General features: G+C 40.6%; 1 protein-coding gene across 3 annotated transcripts in view; it reads left to right on the top strand.

Annotated features, from left to right (window-relative positions):
* ghrhrl (growth hormone releasing hormone receptor, like) overlaps nucleotides 1-20237 on the top strand; it is a 38612-nt gene that overhangs the window by 11976 nt on the left and 6399 nt on the right. For all 3 annotated transcript variants that reach the window (XM_060893745.1, XM_060893744.1, XM_060893743.1), the window contains exons 2-10: nucleotides 4883-4997; nucleotides 5469-5576; nucleotides 10298-10389; nucleotides 12656-12753; nucleotides 13436-13568; nucleotides 14012-14159; nucleotides 17971-18031; nucleotides 18212-18281; nucleotides 18540-18631. In XM_060893745.1, the coding sequence (XP_060749728.1) occupies nucleotides 4883-4997; nucleotides 5469-5576; nucleotides 10298-10389; nucleotides 12656-12753; nucleotides 13436-13568; nucleotides 14012-14159; nucleotides 17971-18031; nucleotides 18212-18281; nucleotides 18540-18631 (917 nt within the window). The remainder of the gene's footprint in view (nucleotides 1-4882; nucleotides 4998-5468; nucleotides 5577-10297; nucleotides 10390-12655; nucleotides 12754-13435; nucleotides 13569-14011; nucleotides 14160-17970; nucleotides 18032-18211; nucleotides 18282-18539; nucleotides 18632-20237) is intronic.

Below are 20237 nucleotides of genomic sequence, written 5' to 3'. Positions count from 1 at the left end.
CTTTTTTGTCCTGCTCCTCATCCAGCTCCTCGTCCAGCTCCTCGTCCTGCTCCTCATCCAGCTCCTCATCCAGCTTCTCATACAGCTCCTCGTCCAGCTCCTCATCCAGCTTCTCATACAGCTTCTCATACAGCTTCTTATCCAGCTCCTCGTCCAGCTTTTCGTCCTGCTCCTTATCCAGCTTCTCATACAGCTCCTTGTCCAGCTTCTCATTCACATCAGCATTACTGTTCTCTCTCTCTCTCGCTCTCTCGCTCTCTCTCTCGCTCTCTCTCGCTCTCTCCCGCTCTCTCCCGCTCTCTCTCGCTCTCTCTCTCCCCTTCCATCAGAGCTAAGTGCTTCAAAGTATTAATTTATTTTTTATAGAAAACCCCTGCACTAGTACACATTAATGACTCATCACCTACAGCCACGAGTGTGATATAACAACCCATGTATTATGTGAACCTGCCTCAGCTGGGTCCTAGTGCAAAAATCAACACAATCCATCCATGAGTCTATCCCAGTGGACTCAGAAGGACAATGATGAAGACACCCTGGACAGGGTACCAGTCCCACACACACACACACACACAAAGAGAGGAGGTGGGACTCGAACCCCTAACCCTGGAGCTACAAAGAAAACATGCGCTTCCTTTATGTTATTATATACTGTAGAAATCATTTAAGTCAAGCAGACGCTACTTGCTCTGCGTTCCCAGGCTTCCGTAATCAGCTCCAGAGTTCGTACTCGAGCGCTAATTAAACAACATAACATCCTGACATACGTCTGTGTAGTTATTAGTTTCGTGATGGGCGAATCTACTCCAGGAAATGATCTGCGTGTGAGTAAGACATGTTTCCCATTTGGCAGTCAGACCGAACTCCTCTGATACGGAGTCTTAAAAGTCACAGACCCCTTTGAGTAAAAGGAGCATTTCGCACGTAAGGCTCGTTTGAGCATAAACTTCTGAATATTTACGACGTTAACATTAAATCAAGTAAATCAGCAACATCTGCTGTGAATAAAACAACTTGAGACACGATTTTTAATCTCGTAAGAGAACAAACTGCTCATATCTGTGTTTCTTTTCATGACATCTACACGGTGCGATTTCGTCTTGAGATACAGCTTGTAAACGCGCTCGAGTCTTGATTGAGCCTGCTAACTTAGTAGCCTGGTGTCAGGACTCAGCCCGGACTTTTTGGCCATGTGCATTTGTTGTCGTTCCTCGTCACGTGTCTTCCCCGCCTTCGTCTGCTCTTCCCTGTCACCACACCTGCTCTTCATTGTGTCTTTATTGTCCTTTGTATAAATGTGAGCCGTGTTGCCGATGGCAGCGCGGATTCATTAGTTACGTTTACCCGTTCATCATGTCCAGTCGTTGTTAAGTGTCGTCATTTGTATTGTTTCAGTTATCGTCATTTATTGTCTTTGTCTTCATTATTTATTAAACTCCAATTCATTTGAAGCTATCCTGCGTACGGGTCTGTCTCCGTCCTTCCCAGGTTGTGACACCTGGTAGCCTAGTGGTTAAGGTGTTGGGATACCAATCGGAAGGTTGTGAGTTCGATTCCTAAATCCACCAAACTGCTGCTGCTGGGCCCCTGAGCAAGACCCTTAAACCCTCGATTGCTCAGTTGTATAAAAATGTAAGTCGTTTTGGATAAGGGCGTCTGCTAAATGCTGTAAATGTAAATCCTACGAGCAGGAATTAGTCAGTGTTCTCACACTGAGCTGCAGCTCTCACCTCTGTCTTTTCATTCATTTTTGCATTCATTCACGAGGAAAGGTGCACAATGTGATTGTTTTTTTTCCTCGTGCATAATTGAATAAGCGTCCTTTAGATAATTACCAGAACAGGCGCCACAGGTGCTGCGTGACATTCTCCGTATGTCCGAACTCCAATATTACTCAGCACGCTGGCATCACTTCAGCTGCAGCTCTGAAATAATGAAGGATTAGAGGCGTATAAAAAGGAGCTCGTCTTGTTACTTTCATTATGGATTTTTTTCATTTCTAGATCTAGGTTTTAGATCATAACGTTGCTTTGACTACTGAATTAGATCTTCTTACGACTGTTGCTTTTGTTGTTGTTGTTGTTTTTCTTCCAGCTCATCATCCATATGATGCTCATATCTTTTTTACACTCGGTGCTCTCGCTGACGCAAGGCTCCTGACAGAGAGACTTGTGTAACCCTGTGAAATAAAACATTTAACTACATTGCTTCAGTTTTTTCTCAGAGTGACATCTAATTACACAGTCATGAACAAGATGAATATTTTCCATGAAGAACAACTTGTCTCTGACAAAATGGCACAGATTTGATGTCTTTCACACTAAAAGCTCAACATTCCGTTCGAAACAAAGAGAGAGACGGAATAAGTGGAGTTACAGTATGACCTCGACATTGTATCCCTGACCTGGAGGACTGAACAAACTCCATCACTTAGTCCATAGACATAATTTCATAAGGAATAAGCAATTAACAGAGTAAACACTACTCACTATATGTCAACGGTGCGGGGATTAAAAACAGACCCAAATGCAGGATAGCAAAAAAAAAAACATGGTTTATTACTAAAACAGACAAAACCAAACCAAACACGGACAAGACAAAACCAACAAAAGACAAGGACAAGTGCCTAAAGACTAATTAGACAAATTACACACTACATACTGCATATTACACACTACATACTACACACAACAAACAAACACACTACATACTACATACTGCATATTACACACTACATACTACACACAACATACAACACACTACATACTACACACTACATACTGTACTACTGTACACACTACATACTGCATATTACACACTACATACTACACACAACAAACAAACACACTACATACTACACACTACATACTGCATATTACACACTACATACTACACACAACATACAACACACTACATACTACACACTACATCACACCACACACAACATACTACATACTGCATATTACACACTACATACTACACACTACATACTACACACTGCATACTACACACTACATACTACACACTACATCACACCACACACAACATACTACACACTACATACTGCATATTACATACTACACACTACATACTCCACACTACATACTACACACCACACACAACATACTACACACTACATACTACACACTGCATATTACACACTACATACTACATACTCCACACCACACACAACATACTACACACTACATACTGCATATTACACACTACATACTACACACTACATACTCCACACCACACACAACATACTACACACTGCATATTACACACTACATACTCCACACTACACACCACATACTACTGTACACACTACATACTCCACACTACATACTCCACACTGCACACTACACACTACATACTACACACTACATACAGTACTCCACACTACATACTCCACACTACATACTCCACACTGCATACTCCACACTACATACAGTACTCCACACTACATACTCCACACTACATACAGTACTCCACACTACATACTACACACTACATACAGTACTCCACACTACATACTACACACTACATACAGTACTCCACACTTCATACTACACACTACATACAGTACTCCACACTACATACTACACACTACATACAGTACTCCACACTACATACTCCACACTGCACACTACACACTACATACTACACACTACATACAGTACTCCACACTTCATACTACACACTACATACAGTACTCCACACTACATACTACACACTACATACAGTACTCCACACTACATACTCCACACTGCACACTACACACTACATACTACACACTACATACAGTACTCCACACTACATACTACACACTACATACAGTACTCCACACTACATACTACACACTACATACAGTACTCCACACTTCATACTACACACTACATACAGTACTCCACACTACATACTACACACTACATACAGTACTCCACACTACATACTCCACACTACATACAGTACTCCACACTACATACTCCACACTGCACACTACACACTACATACTACACACTACATACAGTACTCCACACTACATACTCCACACTGCACACTACACACTACATACTACACACTACATACAGTACTCCACACTACATACTACACACTACATACAGTACTCCACACTACATACTACACACTACACATGGCACAAAGCAGGTAATCAATCCTCACTCAGCACATCCTGTTGATCAGCAGTGTTTTTCTTTAGCCGCACTGGGCTGCACGTGCACTCCATTATCGTTTTAAGGAAATAAACACTTCAAAGGTAATCATGATCCAGCTAATTGGAATGTTTAGCCTGGAAGAAAAACATTTCTATATGTAGCAGGAGCATTCCATTACATCATTTGGGACACAAGCAATACCATCTGACGCATAAAATACACTCAAGCAGAAAGCGTATTATATTTTATTATATTATGCTCAGTTCACCTGATTTCCTGATTTCCTGCTGGAGTCTGAATGGGTGACAGACTAACTTTTACTGCTTCTGCATCTTATTTTTGGTAAGTGACCATCAGTAAATATGCAGCGTCCCACCTTCTTGTGGCAGCTTTATTAATGGATGTCGTATTTCGACACAATCTCTCTCTCTCTCTTGCCTTTTCATGCATTTGACCTCGCAGTTTATTTTTCATGGTTGATGTATTTTTTTTTTGAAGAGCCAGAAATGATCGATTTTATCAGAGAGGAAGAACGTGTGCCACATTCTTATACGGTTTCCAGCTTGAATGCAGGATTCAAGGAAAATGTCTGTGAATGTGACTCATATTTATTCAGTATTCTGATCAGTTTCTTCTGATCATTATGTCCATTTCAGGAGCTCTGTGTCTACTGCATCTTTATCTCCTTTACTTTCTTTCTGTAGGTTTGGGCGAGTTTGCACCCGGAGTGCGAGTATATATTCCAGCTGGAGCGAGAAGAGCGGCTCTGTCTGAAAGGAATCGCTGAACATGAAAACCTCAGCTCTTCAGGGCAGACGGGTCAGACTTCTTAAACGTATTGAAATTTAGATTTATATTCACGTTTATTCGTTTGGCAGAATCTTTTCTATGAGACCATTTAGGAACGAGACAGCACACACTTCCAAGAAATTTTCTTGCCTTTTTCTTTGTTAAACATCAGATCTCTTTGTAATATTTTATGACAGTTGGCATGGCAATAAAATCCATGGCAATAGAATCTACTAGGAGGCAAAACTGTGGTCTCTGTGGAGCCTCTGACTACAAAAATGATGTGAACCTCCAACATCCAATCAATCAGACTGAGTGCTTTCGCTTTGTCTGTTAATCAGACTGATTATCAATGCAGAAAGCAGGAGCATTTAGACGCTTTGTAGGTGTGGTTTTGAAACAAAAACAGCAGATAAACAGAACAAAACAGCTAACATTGGACTAAAATGCTAAAAATGCTAAAATTGGACAAATGGACAAATTGTGTATTTGTGTGTGTAGGCTGCCTCCCAGCATGGGACTCTGTGGTGTGTTGGCCCAGAGCTGCAGTTGGAGAAATCGTACAGTCCCCCTGTCCTGCTGTTTTCTCTCTCTTTAGCAACCACACAGGTATGACACATGCATACACAGATCACCATTTATTACATACAGCATACAACCAGATCACCATTTATTACACAACTCACAACCAGATCACCATTTATTACATACAACACACAACCAGATCACCATTTATTACATACCACACACAACCAGATCACCATTTATTACACAACTCACAACCAGATCACCATTTATTACACAACACATAACTAGATCACCATTTATTACACAACACATAACTAGATCACCATTTATTACACACCACTCACAACCAGATCACCATTTATTACACACCACACACAACCAGATCACCATTTATTACACAACACATAACTAGATCACCATTTATTACACAACACATAACTAGATCACCATTTATTACACAACACATAACTAGATCACCATTTATTACACAACACATAACTAGATCACCATTTATTACACAACACATAACTAGATCACCATTTATTACACACCACTCACAACCATATCACCATTTATTACACACCACTCACAACCAGATCACCATTTATTACACACCACTCACAACCAGATCACCATTTATTACACACCACTCACAACCATATCACCATTTATTACACACCACTCACAACCAGATCACCATTTATTACACACCACTCACAACCAGATCACCATTTATTACATACCACACACAACCAGATCACCATTTATTACATACCACACACAACCAGATCACCATTTATTACATACCACACACAACCAGATCACATTTATTACACACCACTCACAACCATATTACCAATCAATAGACACCAATCACAACAAGATCACCAATCACAACAAACCACTCACAACCAGATCACCATTTATTACACAACACACAACCAGATCACCATTTATTACACACCACTCACAACCAGATTACCAATCAATAGACACCAATCACAACTAGATCACCAATCACAACAAACCACTCACAACCAGATCACCATTTATTACACGACACAAAATAGAAACCACTTCACACACCACCCTTCTTCGGCTTAATAAATAGTTTTAGCAACCACAGGGCCGTACCTCAAACCCACCACACAAACAGTGTGCCAATTTATACTGGGGTTCTTTCAGACCCCATTGTGAAGCAAACTGGTCAGGATTCAAATGTCTAAAAACAAAAGAAGCAACACAGCCAAATCCTGTCTGTCTATCGCCATCTTTTATCAAGATCACACAGATACGTCTGGGCATGTTACCAGAAAATAAAGGGCACAGGAAAGAAACACCAAAAAGACCTGTTTCATTTAACACAAAGCTAGGCATGCACACACACACACGCTCACTCACACACACACACACACACCTTTATTCACAAGTCATTGTCATTTCCTAATCAAACCAACAGACTTTTCAGATTTCAGCGATATTTGGCTAATTAAATTAAATCTATTTTTAATGTTTCTGACTTGGAAATAACAGCAAATTATGATGGAAATGTTATTTTTCAAATTCAATCTCTTCATGAATCCTTATTTACTTGGTGTTCTTTAAATTGCATCATATTCCTCACATCCCATCTTCTGAATGAATGAACTTATAAACATTGTTTATCCACTTCGCAGCACATGCTAATCCACAGTAAACCATAGCTACCCCTGACAAGCCAGTCGACAATATACAACTGTACTGTAGCAGTCGGGAAATCTGCCAAGCAACAATTTAACCATTAACAACTCCTAACAAATCAGTGAACATCTAACCAGACTGCCTGAAACTAGCTGGAAAATCAGCTACGAGAAATAATTTTCACAGTTGTTATGTTTTAAGGACTCGTTAAATACATAAGACAGACTGTTATTTATAAATGTGAACAGCAGTATGTCGTGTGAGTCATCCTCAGAGGAAAAAGCGCCAAAGTTCTTTCCTCAAGTAAAAGAGCAAATACATATCTAATTAAATTCTCAGGTAAAAGGAGGAAATGCTTTACTCAAGCTTAATTTAAAAACTTCTACATTTAAAGTATAGTGTAAATGAAAAGAAGAAAAAAAAAACAGAGTTCACCAAAGAATCACTTGATATTTTACACTGAGTTTAGTTCCTGATGGGAATTTAATGTCCATTTTTAACCAAGGAACCAAGAAACACATTAGCTAGGAGCAGCGTTTTTATTCTCACAAGCTTTCGCTAGCATGCTAATTCCTCAGGCCATACAAACTAGCTGAATGCTAATCACTAGCTGTTCATATAAATAGTATAAATTCAGATAGATAGATAGATAGATAGATAGATAGATAGATAGATAGATAGATAGATAGATAGATAGATAATCTGATGCTAAAAAGTCACACTTTTCATGAGTCCTTTTAGCTACATTAGCCTTATAGCTGCAGTGTCCAAAGCAAACCACACACACTAAACATGTCTAAATGTGGCTGATCGACTAAACACTGGCTTGTTGTTGAATTTTAATCATCTCTGCCAGTGGCATAGCCAGGGATTCATTTCAGCTGGGATAAAGAAAAATGCTAAATAAAATCCCTACAGTACGTGATCCCTACGCTTAGCATGTCACATTCATGCATCATTAAATCCTTTATGGCATTTCATTTAATTATTTAAGGCATGGTATAAACTACAGTCAAATTTTTTTGTCAACTTTGGTTGTGTTAATAACGTGAGAATATTAATACTGTCATAAAGGCTATGTTAAAACATAAAAAAGTGCAACTGATTGGTTAATCTTGTTTCTCACCATTGCTACTGCTAGCCATTTAAATGCGATTCCTTTGTGTTCATTTGACCTCTGGGGATGATAAATATAGAGAAATGTAGCATACACAATATGACCAAAAGTATGTGGATGCTTGAGCTTCATTCCCATTTAGAGTATATATAATCCTCTGGGTTTTATGTGTGATATGACATTTATTAGCATTTTAAAGAAAATATTTCCTCAAAGCTTCATGGCATTTGTCTGACGATGAACAAATCACCTCACACACTAGTCTTCGTACATCATCCACAATGTTCTACCCAATCTCAGTTGAGAATCTGTTAATCACATTAAGTGCACCTGTAATCAGCTCATCAGCAGAGTTCGTTTCAGCCACTCGATTCCCCGAGTTGAAGATGTAATTAAAGAAACCCAGCAGGTAGTTCAAAATTCAGAACAAGCTAGCGGAGATTAAAATAGCTAAATTCTCTCTCGCTCTCACTCTCTCTTTCTCTTTTATTTTTCTTTTTCTCTGTGATATACAGAAATCACCCATAACATTAAAACCACTGACAGGTGAAGTGAATAGTTTTGATTATCCCATTAAATTGACGCCTGTCACTGAACAGTCGGTTCACAAAGTTGATGTGTTGGAAGCAGGAAAAATGGTTTGGAGTGTGAGGATCTGAGTGACTAACAAGAGACAAATTGTGATGTCTAGATTACTGGGAACATCAGAGCATCTCCAAAATGGTTGATCTGGACCAAAAGTGATCCAATGAAGAACAAACAGTGAACCAGTGATAGATTCATTGGACACCAAAACACATTAGTGAGAATTGGACGGGAGTGAAGGCTAGCTGTCTGGTTTGATCCCACAGAAGTCGAAAGGTCATTCATTACACGTAAATAATCTTGTTTTTATTTCATCTTGTTTCTAGATGGGAAGCTTTTTAAAGCAAACCCTTGAGAAAAAAATGTGTCTCCATTCTAAACAGGATTACCTTAAAGCCAGGTGGATGTTTTCCCAGGAGATCCAGTGCCTTTGTTTCAATAAGCTTGGATCCTCCAGTGGCTCCAGTATTCCCCAAATAAGAACCCGTAATACTGACTCAATTTCAGCAACTGCTAACACGATAGTGAAGAGTGAAGAAAAGATCGAGTCGAGCTTCACAGAGACTGGGTTTAAACACATAAAATGATAGGCAAATAAATATGAGGTTATTTCAATGTTAAAATATGCATGGAATGATTTTTGTGACGAGATAATTAGTTATTTGATATAAATAAAAATTTGAGGAAACAAAAATGAGTGATTTCCTGAGGCCATGCATTATTATTATTTTTTTTTTGCCTTTCTTGTTTTGTCTTGATAACAACTTCATTTTCTCGTTATCGCGACATAACAAAAGTGGTTTTGTCGCGATGACTCAATTTTCTCATGATCTCTGCATAAGAACATGTTCTAGAGGCAGTAAAAGCACAGTAACGCTGCATCATGGATGATCACGTGTGCTTTTACTTTGATCAGGGACGTGTGATTGACAACTTACACGTAAGTGTCTGACACTTAAGAAGGAGGCTGTGACCTCTGCATCTTTATCGTCGGAGACAACATAGCCGTGTATGTTTCAGTGGTACGGCTTTTAGATACGTAGCAGTAATAGAGCTGAAAGAGAAACGCGGGCATCCACAAGCTCTTACATCGTACCTTACTATTGTTCGAGTAATTCATAACTATTCTACAGTTTTTGATCCCATTTGAGCTCTAGCACAACAGTGACACTGTAAATCACGTGGCGAGTCTCCAAGTCAACAGTCAGAAGCTGTTTCTTTAACTTTAAATTATTCTTCACATGAGAATAAAGCTGTTCTAAACACAAGTGATTACATTAACTGTGATAATAATACACTAATTGCTTTGAAGCAATTCAATGGAACATCACACCAGCCTGTTGTTCGTTAGTTTTCTATAGAAGATATTTAATGATATCTTTTATCAGGGATGTTTAATATCTGACTCGTTGTCCCGTAGGTACAGTGAGTCGTAACTGCACCAGTTTGGGCTGGTCGCACCCGTTCCCTCCCTACCACGAAGCCTGCAGCATCGACGACGACATCCCAGAGGTCAGTGCAGTCTTTACCCAAACCTTTTGCATTTACAAGCAAGATAATACCAAAGCTACAGGATTTACATCTAAACAAATCTGCTGGTGTTGTCCCAGTTTGATCAGTCTAGTTTTATACAGTAGCTGCGGTCAGTTGATTACAAACCATAAATGTTCATAGATAAATAAGAAATATTTTATGACGGTCATTAAATGCGTGTCACGCGTGACCTTTTACAGAAGGACGTTGTATATGATACGATATCATCAACATCAGCAGGTCTGAGGGTTTCTACTCGAGTGAAATGCCACCTAATTAGTTCCCAGATGGATAACTGGACTTGTTAATTCAGAGTTAGTCTTATGCTTTGAATGCTTAACCTGACTGTCACATGTAAACAACCGTCGCTTGTGTCAGGATCACGCCCGGACTTTTTACGTGTACCATGTGTTTTTTTGTTTCTGTTTTGTGTTCACGTGTCTGCCCTGCCCTTGTCTAAGTCCTTCTCGCCTCAGCACACCTGTTCCTCATGTGTCTAATTGTCTCCCTTTTTATTCTGTCTGCTTTGCCTTGGGCAGTGCGGAATCCTCATCATTGTATTGTCTTCGTGTGTCTTATTTTTTTTTTTAGTTTTGATTTCTTTTCTTTTTCCCAGTATTTCCCGGGATTTGTGTTTGTTTTGTGTTTTTATGTACAGTAATAAATCATATTTTTTAGCTATCCTTGGGTTTGGGTCTGAATTTTATCACGAAGACACCCCCGTTTTCTGACAGCTTGATGCCGAATGAGTTTCTTATGGAAAGTGTAGGAATGTTTTATGGAAAAATGGAAAGCTTCTGTTAGGTCATTAAGGATACGGTTTAATTTAATACAGATGTAAATACAGTCAAATGTTTTTTTTTTTTTTAAATTTAATTATAAAAAGTCATGTATGGGGGGCACGGTGGCTTAGTGGTTAGCACGTTCGCCTCACACCTCCAGGGTCGGGGTTCGATTCCCGCCTCCGCCTTGTGTGTGTGGAGTTTGCATGTTCTCCCCGTGCCTCGGGGGTTTCCTCCGGGTACTCCGGTTTCCTCCCCCGGTCCAAAGACATGCATGGTAGGTTGATTGGCATCTCTGGAAAATTGTCCGTAGTGTGTGATTGCGTGAGTGAATGAGAGTGTGTGTGTGTGCCCTGCGATGGGTTGGCACTCCGTCCAGGGTGTATCCTGCCTTGATGCCCGATGACGCCTGAGATAGGCACAGGCTCCCCGTGACCCGAGGTAGTTCGGATAAGCGGTAGAAGATGAATGAATGAATGAATGAAAGTCATGTATTGGTTCCTGGTGATCCAGTGGCAGGATCCCTTGCAGCCCAGTTTTGATTCCCGGGTAGAAAACCAACCCAGCCACAGATGGGTTAATTGTTCCTTATGTACTGTATGTGTTCATTCAGAAATCTTTATTGTCCTCAGAATTTATTGTTTAGCTAAAAGTTTCCCCCAAAACATTTTTGAAGCCTTGTATGACAGAATAGGATCAAAACTTTTTTTTAGGTCTGATGTGTCTTCAAAAATCTTTAAAAATGTCTATGTAGGTTTGTCATAAAGACCGCTTATGTAGGTGTTATGAAAGCCTTATAAACACTCAATTATAAGAAAAGACAGGAAATGACAGTAAACAGTTGCTGATATTCTTACATGTTTTTTTTTGTATTGAAAAAACATTTATATTTATTTATGCAAATTAGGCTTTAATTAAATATGCATACATTTGCATAATTTGTAACACCTAAAAATCTTGATCTTTTATGATGTTAGAACTTCAGCATTCATTTGAACTTTGAAGATGACTTTTACAGTTTTTTTTCTTTTGGTAATTTTTTTTATGCAAAATATAAAATCGGTCTCATCTGAAGAGTATATAATGTAGTAGGCGGAGTTTAAAGACTTCCTTATAGTGTTAGATAATTCAGAGGTCACAAGTGGACAATAAAGAGTGAAGTAAACATATCTGACTTGACTTTTGACAGTAAAAAAAAGATTTTCTAATTCATTTTCACCCAGAAAATATAAAGGATGCAAACTTTTCCTCTTCATCCTGCACTCTCAGATTAAATCTCTTATTCTCCACTTTGGTCATCGTCCATTGCTCTGCAATTCACAAGCAGTCCTGATTCCTTACTTACAACCTCCTGTGTGATTTCTGTAAAATTGCTACACAGGCATGTCATTCACATGTCCCTTATCTCACTGACTCCTTCATTCAGAACAGCATGATGGTTAATTGTGTCTACCGTATGTCAGGAATCATACTTCACCACGGTGCGACTGATCTACTCCGTCGGCTACGGAGCCTCTCTGATCTCGCTGTCCGTGGCGGTTGTAGTCCTGCTGATCTTCAGGTACACTTTTCAGTCTTTCTTTTGTTTTGTTTTGTTTTGTTGGTTTTTTTATGTTTTGGCCCAAACTCCTTGAAGTTCCTTGAAGTTTTTTTCCTTCTGTCGTAAAACCTTTTATCGGTTTCTCTGAGCTTGGTGCTAAAAGCAAATCTAATCCACCGTGATTGTCAAGAAAAGCACCGACATTAATTGAGCACGTTGTCATTTAGGTTTGGGCCGCCGCAGATGCTAAATCTGATAACACTCAGCGGGCTGAAAAGAGTAAATTAATTACTGCCATGCGACGGACCACCGCTGCGATAGACAGAGCCATTATGGTGGGTGATTGCAATTTACCTGCTGCAGACAAAATAGACTGTGGCCTTTTGCTAGCAGAGACAGCGGACATCTCTTTGTGAGGATTATCGCTTCATCTAGACGAGGTGTTTCAGCTTTATACCACAGAGTTGTTACATTCTTGATTGGTCAATCTTGATTGTTGTAGTTCCTTTAAGGAAGAAAACACTGGGAAATTTCAGAGTCTTATCAGCATCATGATTGTTGATTATTTTTACTATAATAGCACAACCCCAACCTCTTCTTCTTCTTCTACTACTTCTACTTTAAGTTTTTCAGTGATAAATGTGTCATGGCTGTGACTGTGTGTGTTTGTGTGTGTGTCCGTGTGGTGTCTGTGTATATGAAGGAGGCTGCATTGTGCAAGAAACTACATCCACATCCAGCTGTTCATCAGCTTCATCCTCAAAGCAGCATCTGTGTTCATTAAGGACGCTACGCTCTTTGGCAGCGAAGATATCGACCACTGTTCCCTCTCTACTGTAAGTCTGTATAGATAAAACACACACATTGATGGATGAATGGACAGATGGGTGGATGAATGGATCAACTGATGGATGAACAGATGGATGGATGGATTGAGGGATAGATGAACGGATGGGTGGGTGGACGGACGTATGAATGGATAGATGGATGGATGGATGAAGGGATGGATGGATGGATGGATGGATGTGGTGCAGTGGTCTCAGTAAGCACTATCGATAAATAATCGTTAATTATGTTCCTGTCCAACAGCATCGTTGTGTTAGGTTTTATTCTGTACATACGTGATATTTCCCTCAGCTCCATGTCTAACACTTGTCTTTCTTTTCCCAGCTACATCACAGCATGACTTTACCACTTTATTCTCTTCAACAATTTTCTTTTCTTCTGCTGTTAATAAGTTTGTCTCTGTTCTTAATTCCCCCTTGTCTTTCTCACGCAGGCAGGCTGTAAGGCTTCTGTCGTGTTCTGTCATTACTGTGTGATGAGTAATTTCTCCTGGCTGCTGGTGGAGGCGGTGTATCTCAACTCTCTACTGCTGTCTGCTCGGAGTCGCCCCTGTCTCTGGGGCTTCTCTCTGCTGGGCTGGGGTAAGGGGGCTTAACACCACTGCTGCTTCTCTAATAGTGCTCCATGTGCTTTATGCCTAGAAGGCAGTTGTTTATAACATAGTGCAGACTTTATCTCCATGGATTCTTACCTTGATGATTAAGGATTGAGCCAAAACCAACAGATAAAATCAATGTGCCTTCATTTTCTTTTCTTCTTCTTCTTCTGTCCCCACAGAAAATTGATAATAGAGATATAAATGGATGTCGAAAGTAATTACATTATTTGTAACTGTGGATTTATCCAAAATGCCACACCTCAGGTGTCAGGTTTCACCTTATAGTTTTACACATTATCCCTTTCGTTTTGACAAATTTTCCTCAAGATTCTTTCTTCAGCCCCATCCCCTCTCCTCTTTACTGTCCACCAGGCCCCGCCCCTTATTACTTTTACTGTACACCAGGCCCCGCCCTATCACTAGTTCACTGTCCACCTGACCCCACCCCCCTCATCACTCTTTTACTGTCCACCAGGCCCCGCCCCTCATCTCTCTTTTACTGTCCACGTGGCCACACCCCCTCATCATTCTTTTACGGTCCATCATGCTCCGCCCCCTCATCACTCTTTTACTGTCCACCAGGCCCCACCCCCTCATCTCTCTTTTACTGTCCACATGGCCACACCCCCATCATTCTTTTACTGTCCATCATGCTCCACCCCCTCATCACATTTTACTGTCCACCGGGCCCCACCCGCTCATCACTCTTTTACTGTCCACATGGCCACACCCCCTCATCATTCTTTTACTGTCCATCATGCTCCGCCCCCTCATCACTTTTTACTGTCCACGTGGCCCCACCCCTTCATCACTCTTTTACTGTCCATCACCCCCCCCCCCCCCCACATATCTACAGAGTATAGTCCTAAAATTTCAATCACATGGATATTAACTACACAATATGGATTTGCTGCGGCTGGGGATTTAAAAAAGGAAAACAATTTGAAAACTATTTCATGCATAAAAGAGCGGCATTTTAGAGCACATCATGACATAGCTGAAGTGTGATATCACTGTGACACTATGCTCAACACTTCAGTACCTTTCTCACACTTGTCTCGTATCGTTAGCAAGAAACGGAACCGAAAGCAGGGCTTTATTTGGCAAAGGAGATCATCAGAATGGTGTGAAATGGAGAAAAGATCAGCATAATGAAAAGTAAAGGAACCCAGAATCAGAACAGACAAAAAAAAAACCCTAACAATCCGATACACACAAGCAGCCAGTCATAAGAATCCGCTCACCACCGAGCGGCCCTCAAATCAATAAAGTAGTTTAACACTCGACTGCTTATCATTCGTCACTTTCTGTCTGACTCACATTCTTCTCTGCAGTCTGATCAGTGAAAAACACACGACACAATCTTTGTACCAGGTTCTCCTCGCAGGATCTGAGTTCATGGTGCTTTTCATCAATGGTGTTTTTCTTGCTGCAAATTTCTGTCGTCATCCAGCGCCACACACCGACACAGCGCCACATTTGTTAGTCTAATCACTATACACAGATTTCCAGGCTTGTATGTGACTCATTTTAACGGGTTTATGGTTTGATGCTGGCATGTTGTTCTATTATTCCTTGTACCTAACCCAGGCTGTCTCCTCACAGGACCTGCTTTCATGGTGATTTTTTTCACTACGTTGTTCTTGTCACTAATTCCTTCCGTCATCAAGCACCACAAACCGAATGAAAAGTGACTTTTTCCAATTTCGTTCCAGCCATGTTGATAAGTTGCTAATTGCAATCAAAATTTTGGACTCTTCTGTTACTCAATTTCATCAGTTTAGGACTTCATGTGGGTTTTTACCTCACAGGATTTTTTGATGCCAGGAATTTGCAGCAAGGATCAAAAAACAGATGAAAAGCAGCACACAGGAACTTGGAACGATATTCTCGGCTGTTTCTGAAGCTTTGAGGGTCCTAAGTGAAATCCTACTTTCTTACAATGCCCCCTGGTGGTGTGGTGATATATACACTTATACTTACTTATTCCACTTATATCATTCATTCATTCTTTTCATTCATCTTCTACCGCTTATCCGAACTACCTCGGGTCACGTGGAGCCTGTGCCTATCTCAGGCGTCATCGGGCATCAAGGCAGGTTACACCCTGGATGGAGTGCCAACCCATCGCAGGGCACACACACTCTCATTCACTCACGCAATCACACACTACGGACAATTTTCCAGAGATGCCAATCAACCTACCATGCATGTCTTTGGACCGGGGGAGGAAACCGGAGTACCCGGAGGAAACCCCCGAGGCACGGGGAGAACATGCAAACTCCACACACACAAGGCGGGAATCGAACCCCCAACCCTGGAGGTGTGAGGCGAACGTGCTAACCACTAAGCCGCCGTGCCCCCCCACTTATATCATAGTTAATATAATATAGATAAAAGTTATGGATAAAATATAAAATCTACTAACGCCTGATCAGCCCCTCTGGGATTTCGGAGTTTTTTGTGACTGACGCAGTAAAAAAATACCTACGCTTTGTTTTGCGGCAGCATTTTTCAAACTCTTTGTGTGATTTGGTGAAACTTTAAGCAAAGGATTCTTCTTTTAAATTCCTAAGCAGTAAAGACACATACAGTCTGTAATGACTTTGTATGAGAGCTGTACTCATGTTTGATCCCAAATTTAAGAGATTTGGCTGATGTGTGTTTTTATGTGTCTCGGTTCAAATGTGCAAAAAATTCACTTTCATTTAGAAAAATCGCAAAATCCTTAAAATATCATGCAGTTTCCTTGATTAGGGAATTAACATCCTGGCTAATCAGTAGACTTATTGAAACCCTGATCAGGCAGTTACTAAGGATGAATGAATGCTGTAAATGTTAAGTCTACTATTTACCAGTGCTGTTTGTCTCGTATCCGCTCGCTCGCTCGCTCGCACCAGCATGGAACTAAAAAACACTCGAATCGCATCCCATGAGATCCCAGTGCACGACTCAAACAGATGTTCCTCCTATTCCTGTCTGTATGAGCGACCCATTATATGTTCACACACATCATACGTTCATTAAGAATAATATATTCGTGAGGTGGTTCACATCGATCTGAACAAAACATAAACTGAACTGACCGATAAGGCAGAATTAAATGACTTGGGTTCATCCTGCGATCTGAATCTGGACATCCTGTCTTTCAGATTTTTTACATATTAAATTTGGACAGATGAAATGTTTCAGTTAAGAGTCATTTGGAGTGTCAGTCATTTCTGAGCTACATGACTCTGTGGCCCTTTTGAGTTAATTAAGAACTTGTTGTTGTGTTGTTGTTGTTTTTTTTTGTTTATCTCTCACGTGGTTTGAATAAGAATAATTAAGTAGACCAAATTTCCTCTCCACATGATCTCCATTACAGATTAGTCATGATGTTTCTCTCTCTATCTCTCTCTCTCTCTGTCCCTCTCTCTCCCTCCCTCTCTCTCTCTCTCTCTCTCTCTCTCTCTATCTCTCTCTCTCTCTCTCCCCTTCTCTCTGTCCCTCTCTCCCTCTCTCTCTCTCTCTCTCTCTCTCTCTCTCTCTCTCCCCTTCTCTCTGTCTCTCTCTCTCTCTCTCTCTCTCTCTCTCTCTCTCTCCTCTTCTCTCTGTCCCTCTCGCTCTCTCTCTCTCTCTCTCTCTCTCTCTCTCTCTCTCTCTCTCTCTCTCTCCCCCCTTCTCTCTCTCTCTCTCTCTCTCTCTCTCTCTCTCTCTCTCTCTCTCTCCCCTTCTCTCTCTCTCTCTCTCTCTCTCTCTCTCTCTCTCTCTCTCTCTCTGTCCCTCTCTCTCCCTCTCTCTCTCTCCTGCAGGAGGTCCTTTGGTATTTATCCTGCTCTGGATCGTCTCCCGGCTCTATTTTGAGGACACAGAGTAAATATCTTGCTCTTATTCCCAGTCAGGAACGTTCTGCTTGTGCAACTTGACCTGACATCCTTTATATCCATTAGAACATTGTGGTCACTGCTACATCACTGGACGCACAACACATCTGTTATGTCGAATGTTGATGTCTGACCCGATATATATGAACATGTGAACATATATTTTCAGATGCTGGGACATTAACGAGGATTCTCCTTACTGGTGGATCATCAAGGGTCCCATTATCATATCTATCGGGGTAAACCAGCACACACTCGGATACTCAAAGACTTCCTACTTCCTACTGTACCACATACTGTGGATTTGCTGTGCTGTAACACTTCATGAGGAGTTTTCACGGGCAGTTTAGAGAATAATCATCTCCAGTATCTCTGCTTTATCACATCACCTCATCAGTGAATAGTTTCTTATAACATAACATCACATCACTAAGTCTGTTATTTCTTGCATAACTCACTGGAACTTTTTTTTTTTTTTTTTTTTTTAATTTATACAGATCAACTTTCTGTTGTTCTTGAACATCATCAGGATCCTGGTGCAGAAGTTGAACCCGCGTCTAATCCAGTTCAACAACTCGGCACAATACAGGCAAGAAACCTCTCCAGATTTTTGTGTGACATTTTAAGCTTTTAACATTAACACAAGATACAAGCTAATTTAATTATTCCAAATACACGATCATTCCAAATGGCTTAAAATTACAATTTTAAAAGGAACATTTTTGTTTCTGTCTTTGGAGTTAATTCCACTCGTTTATTAATTTCGGTGATTTCTGGCCGGAAGCCAAAAATTCAGATTTTTTTTTAGCAAAGAACGAAAAATATAAAAGAATAAAAAAATAAAAGCTTTACCAAATGTGAGGAGATAAATAAATAATTAATAAACAAATTATTTTTTTTTAATCTGAAAGCTATCATAAATGGATTTGAAGAGTGTGTGTGTTTGTATGTTTTTTTTTTCCCCTAATAGCAATCTCTAATGGATCCACCTCGTAAATCTTTCCATTTCAGCCGGATATGGATTTGACATCAGCGTAGACGCACTTTTCTCTCTTTCTCTCTACAGTATAGGTCAAACACAATACACATCTCTTCACTCAAGTGTATTTTTATCATGTTGTGGATTTTAAATTGAAGAGGTTCTCTCCGAGCAGAAGGAATTAGAAAACAGAGTAATAATGTAAAATAACATCTGTAGGCTGTAAAGAGGACACGGAACTGCGCGGGACCGTGTGTCACAGAGACAAACATTTTTACATATTCATATTACAGACATTATATCTGACTATTGTCTGTTTACATAGAAACAAATTCGTTTTGAAGAGCTGAGAGATTTGTATTGAGTCTAAGAGAATCGCTCGTGTGTGTGTGTGTGTGTGTGTGTGAGAGAGAGAGAGAGAGAGAGAGACAGAAAGAGAAACAGAAAGAGAGACAGAGAGAGAGAGAGAGACAACCAGAGAGAAAGTCCGTCAGAGAGAGAGAGACAACCAGAGAGAGAGAGCAAGCGAGAGAAAGAGAGAGAGAAACAGCCAGAGAGAGAGACAGCCAGAGATAACCAGAGAGAGACAGACAGCCAGAGAGAGAGAGAGAGAGAAAGTGAGAGACAGACAGCCAGCGAGAGAGAGAGAGCCAGAGAGAGAGAGACCAAGTGAGAGAGAGACAGCCAGCGAGAGAGAGACAGCATGAGAGAGAGAGCAAGTGAGAGAGAGACAGCCAGCGAGAGAGAGACAGCCAGAGAGAGAGAGAGCAAGTGAGAGAGAGACAGCCAGCGAGAGAGAGACAGCATGAGAGAGAGAGCAAGTGAGAGAGAGACAGCCAGAGAGAGAGAGAGCAAGTGAGAGAGAGACAGCCAGCGAGAGAGAGACAGCCAGAGAGAGAGAGAGCAAGTGAGAGAGAGACAGCCAGCGAGAGAGACAGCCAGAGAGAGAGAGAGCAAGTGAGAAAGAGACAGCCAGAGAGAGACAGCCAGAGAGAGAGACAGCCAGAGAGAGAGAGAGAGACAGAATTAGAATTAGGGTTAATTACCTGTCATATGTAATAGTACATGAACACAATGCCTAAATCCTCCTTTTGTGAATCTTTAATCGACTTGACATTCGGTTTCTTCTTGTTCTTGTCCACATCATATTTAATTACAAAGAGGATTTTTAAATTTAGAGATCTGACAACTACAGAACTCTGTTCCTCTACATCAG

The sequence above is a fragment of the Tachysurus vachellii genome, chromosome 19 (genome assembly GCF_030014155.1).
Source record: "Tachysurus vachellii isolate PV-2020 chromosome 19, HZAU_Pvac_v1, whole genome shotgun sequence".
Lineage (NCBI taxonomy): Eukaryota > Metazoa > Chordata > Actinopteri > Siluriformes > Bagridae > Tachysurus > Tachysurus vachellii.
The sequence above is the reverse complement of the archived record's forward strand: the minus strand, read 5'-3'. Positions and strand labels throughout refer to the sequence as shown.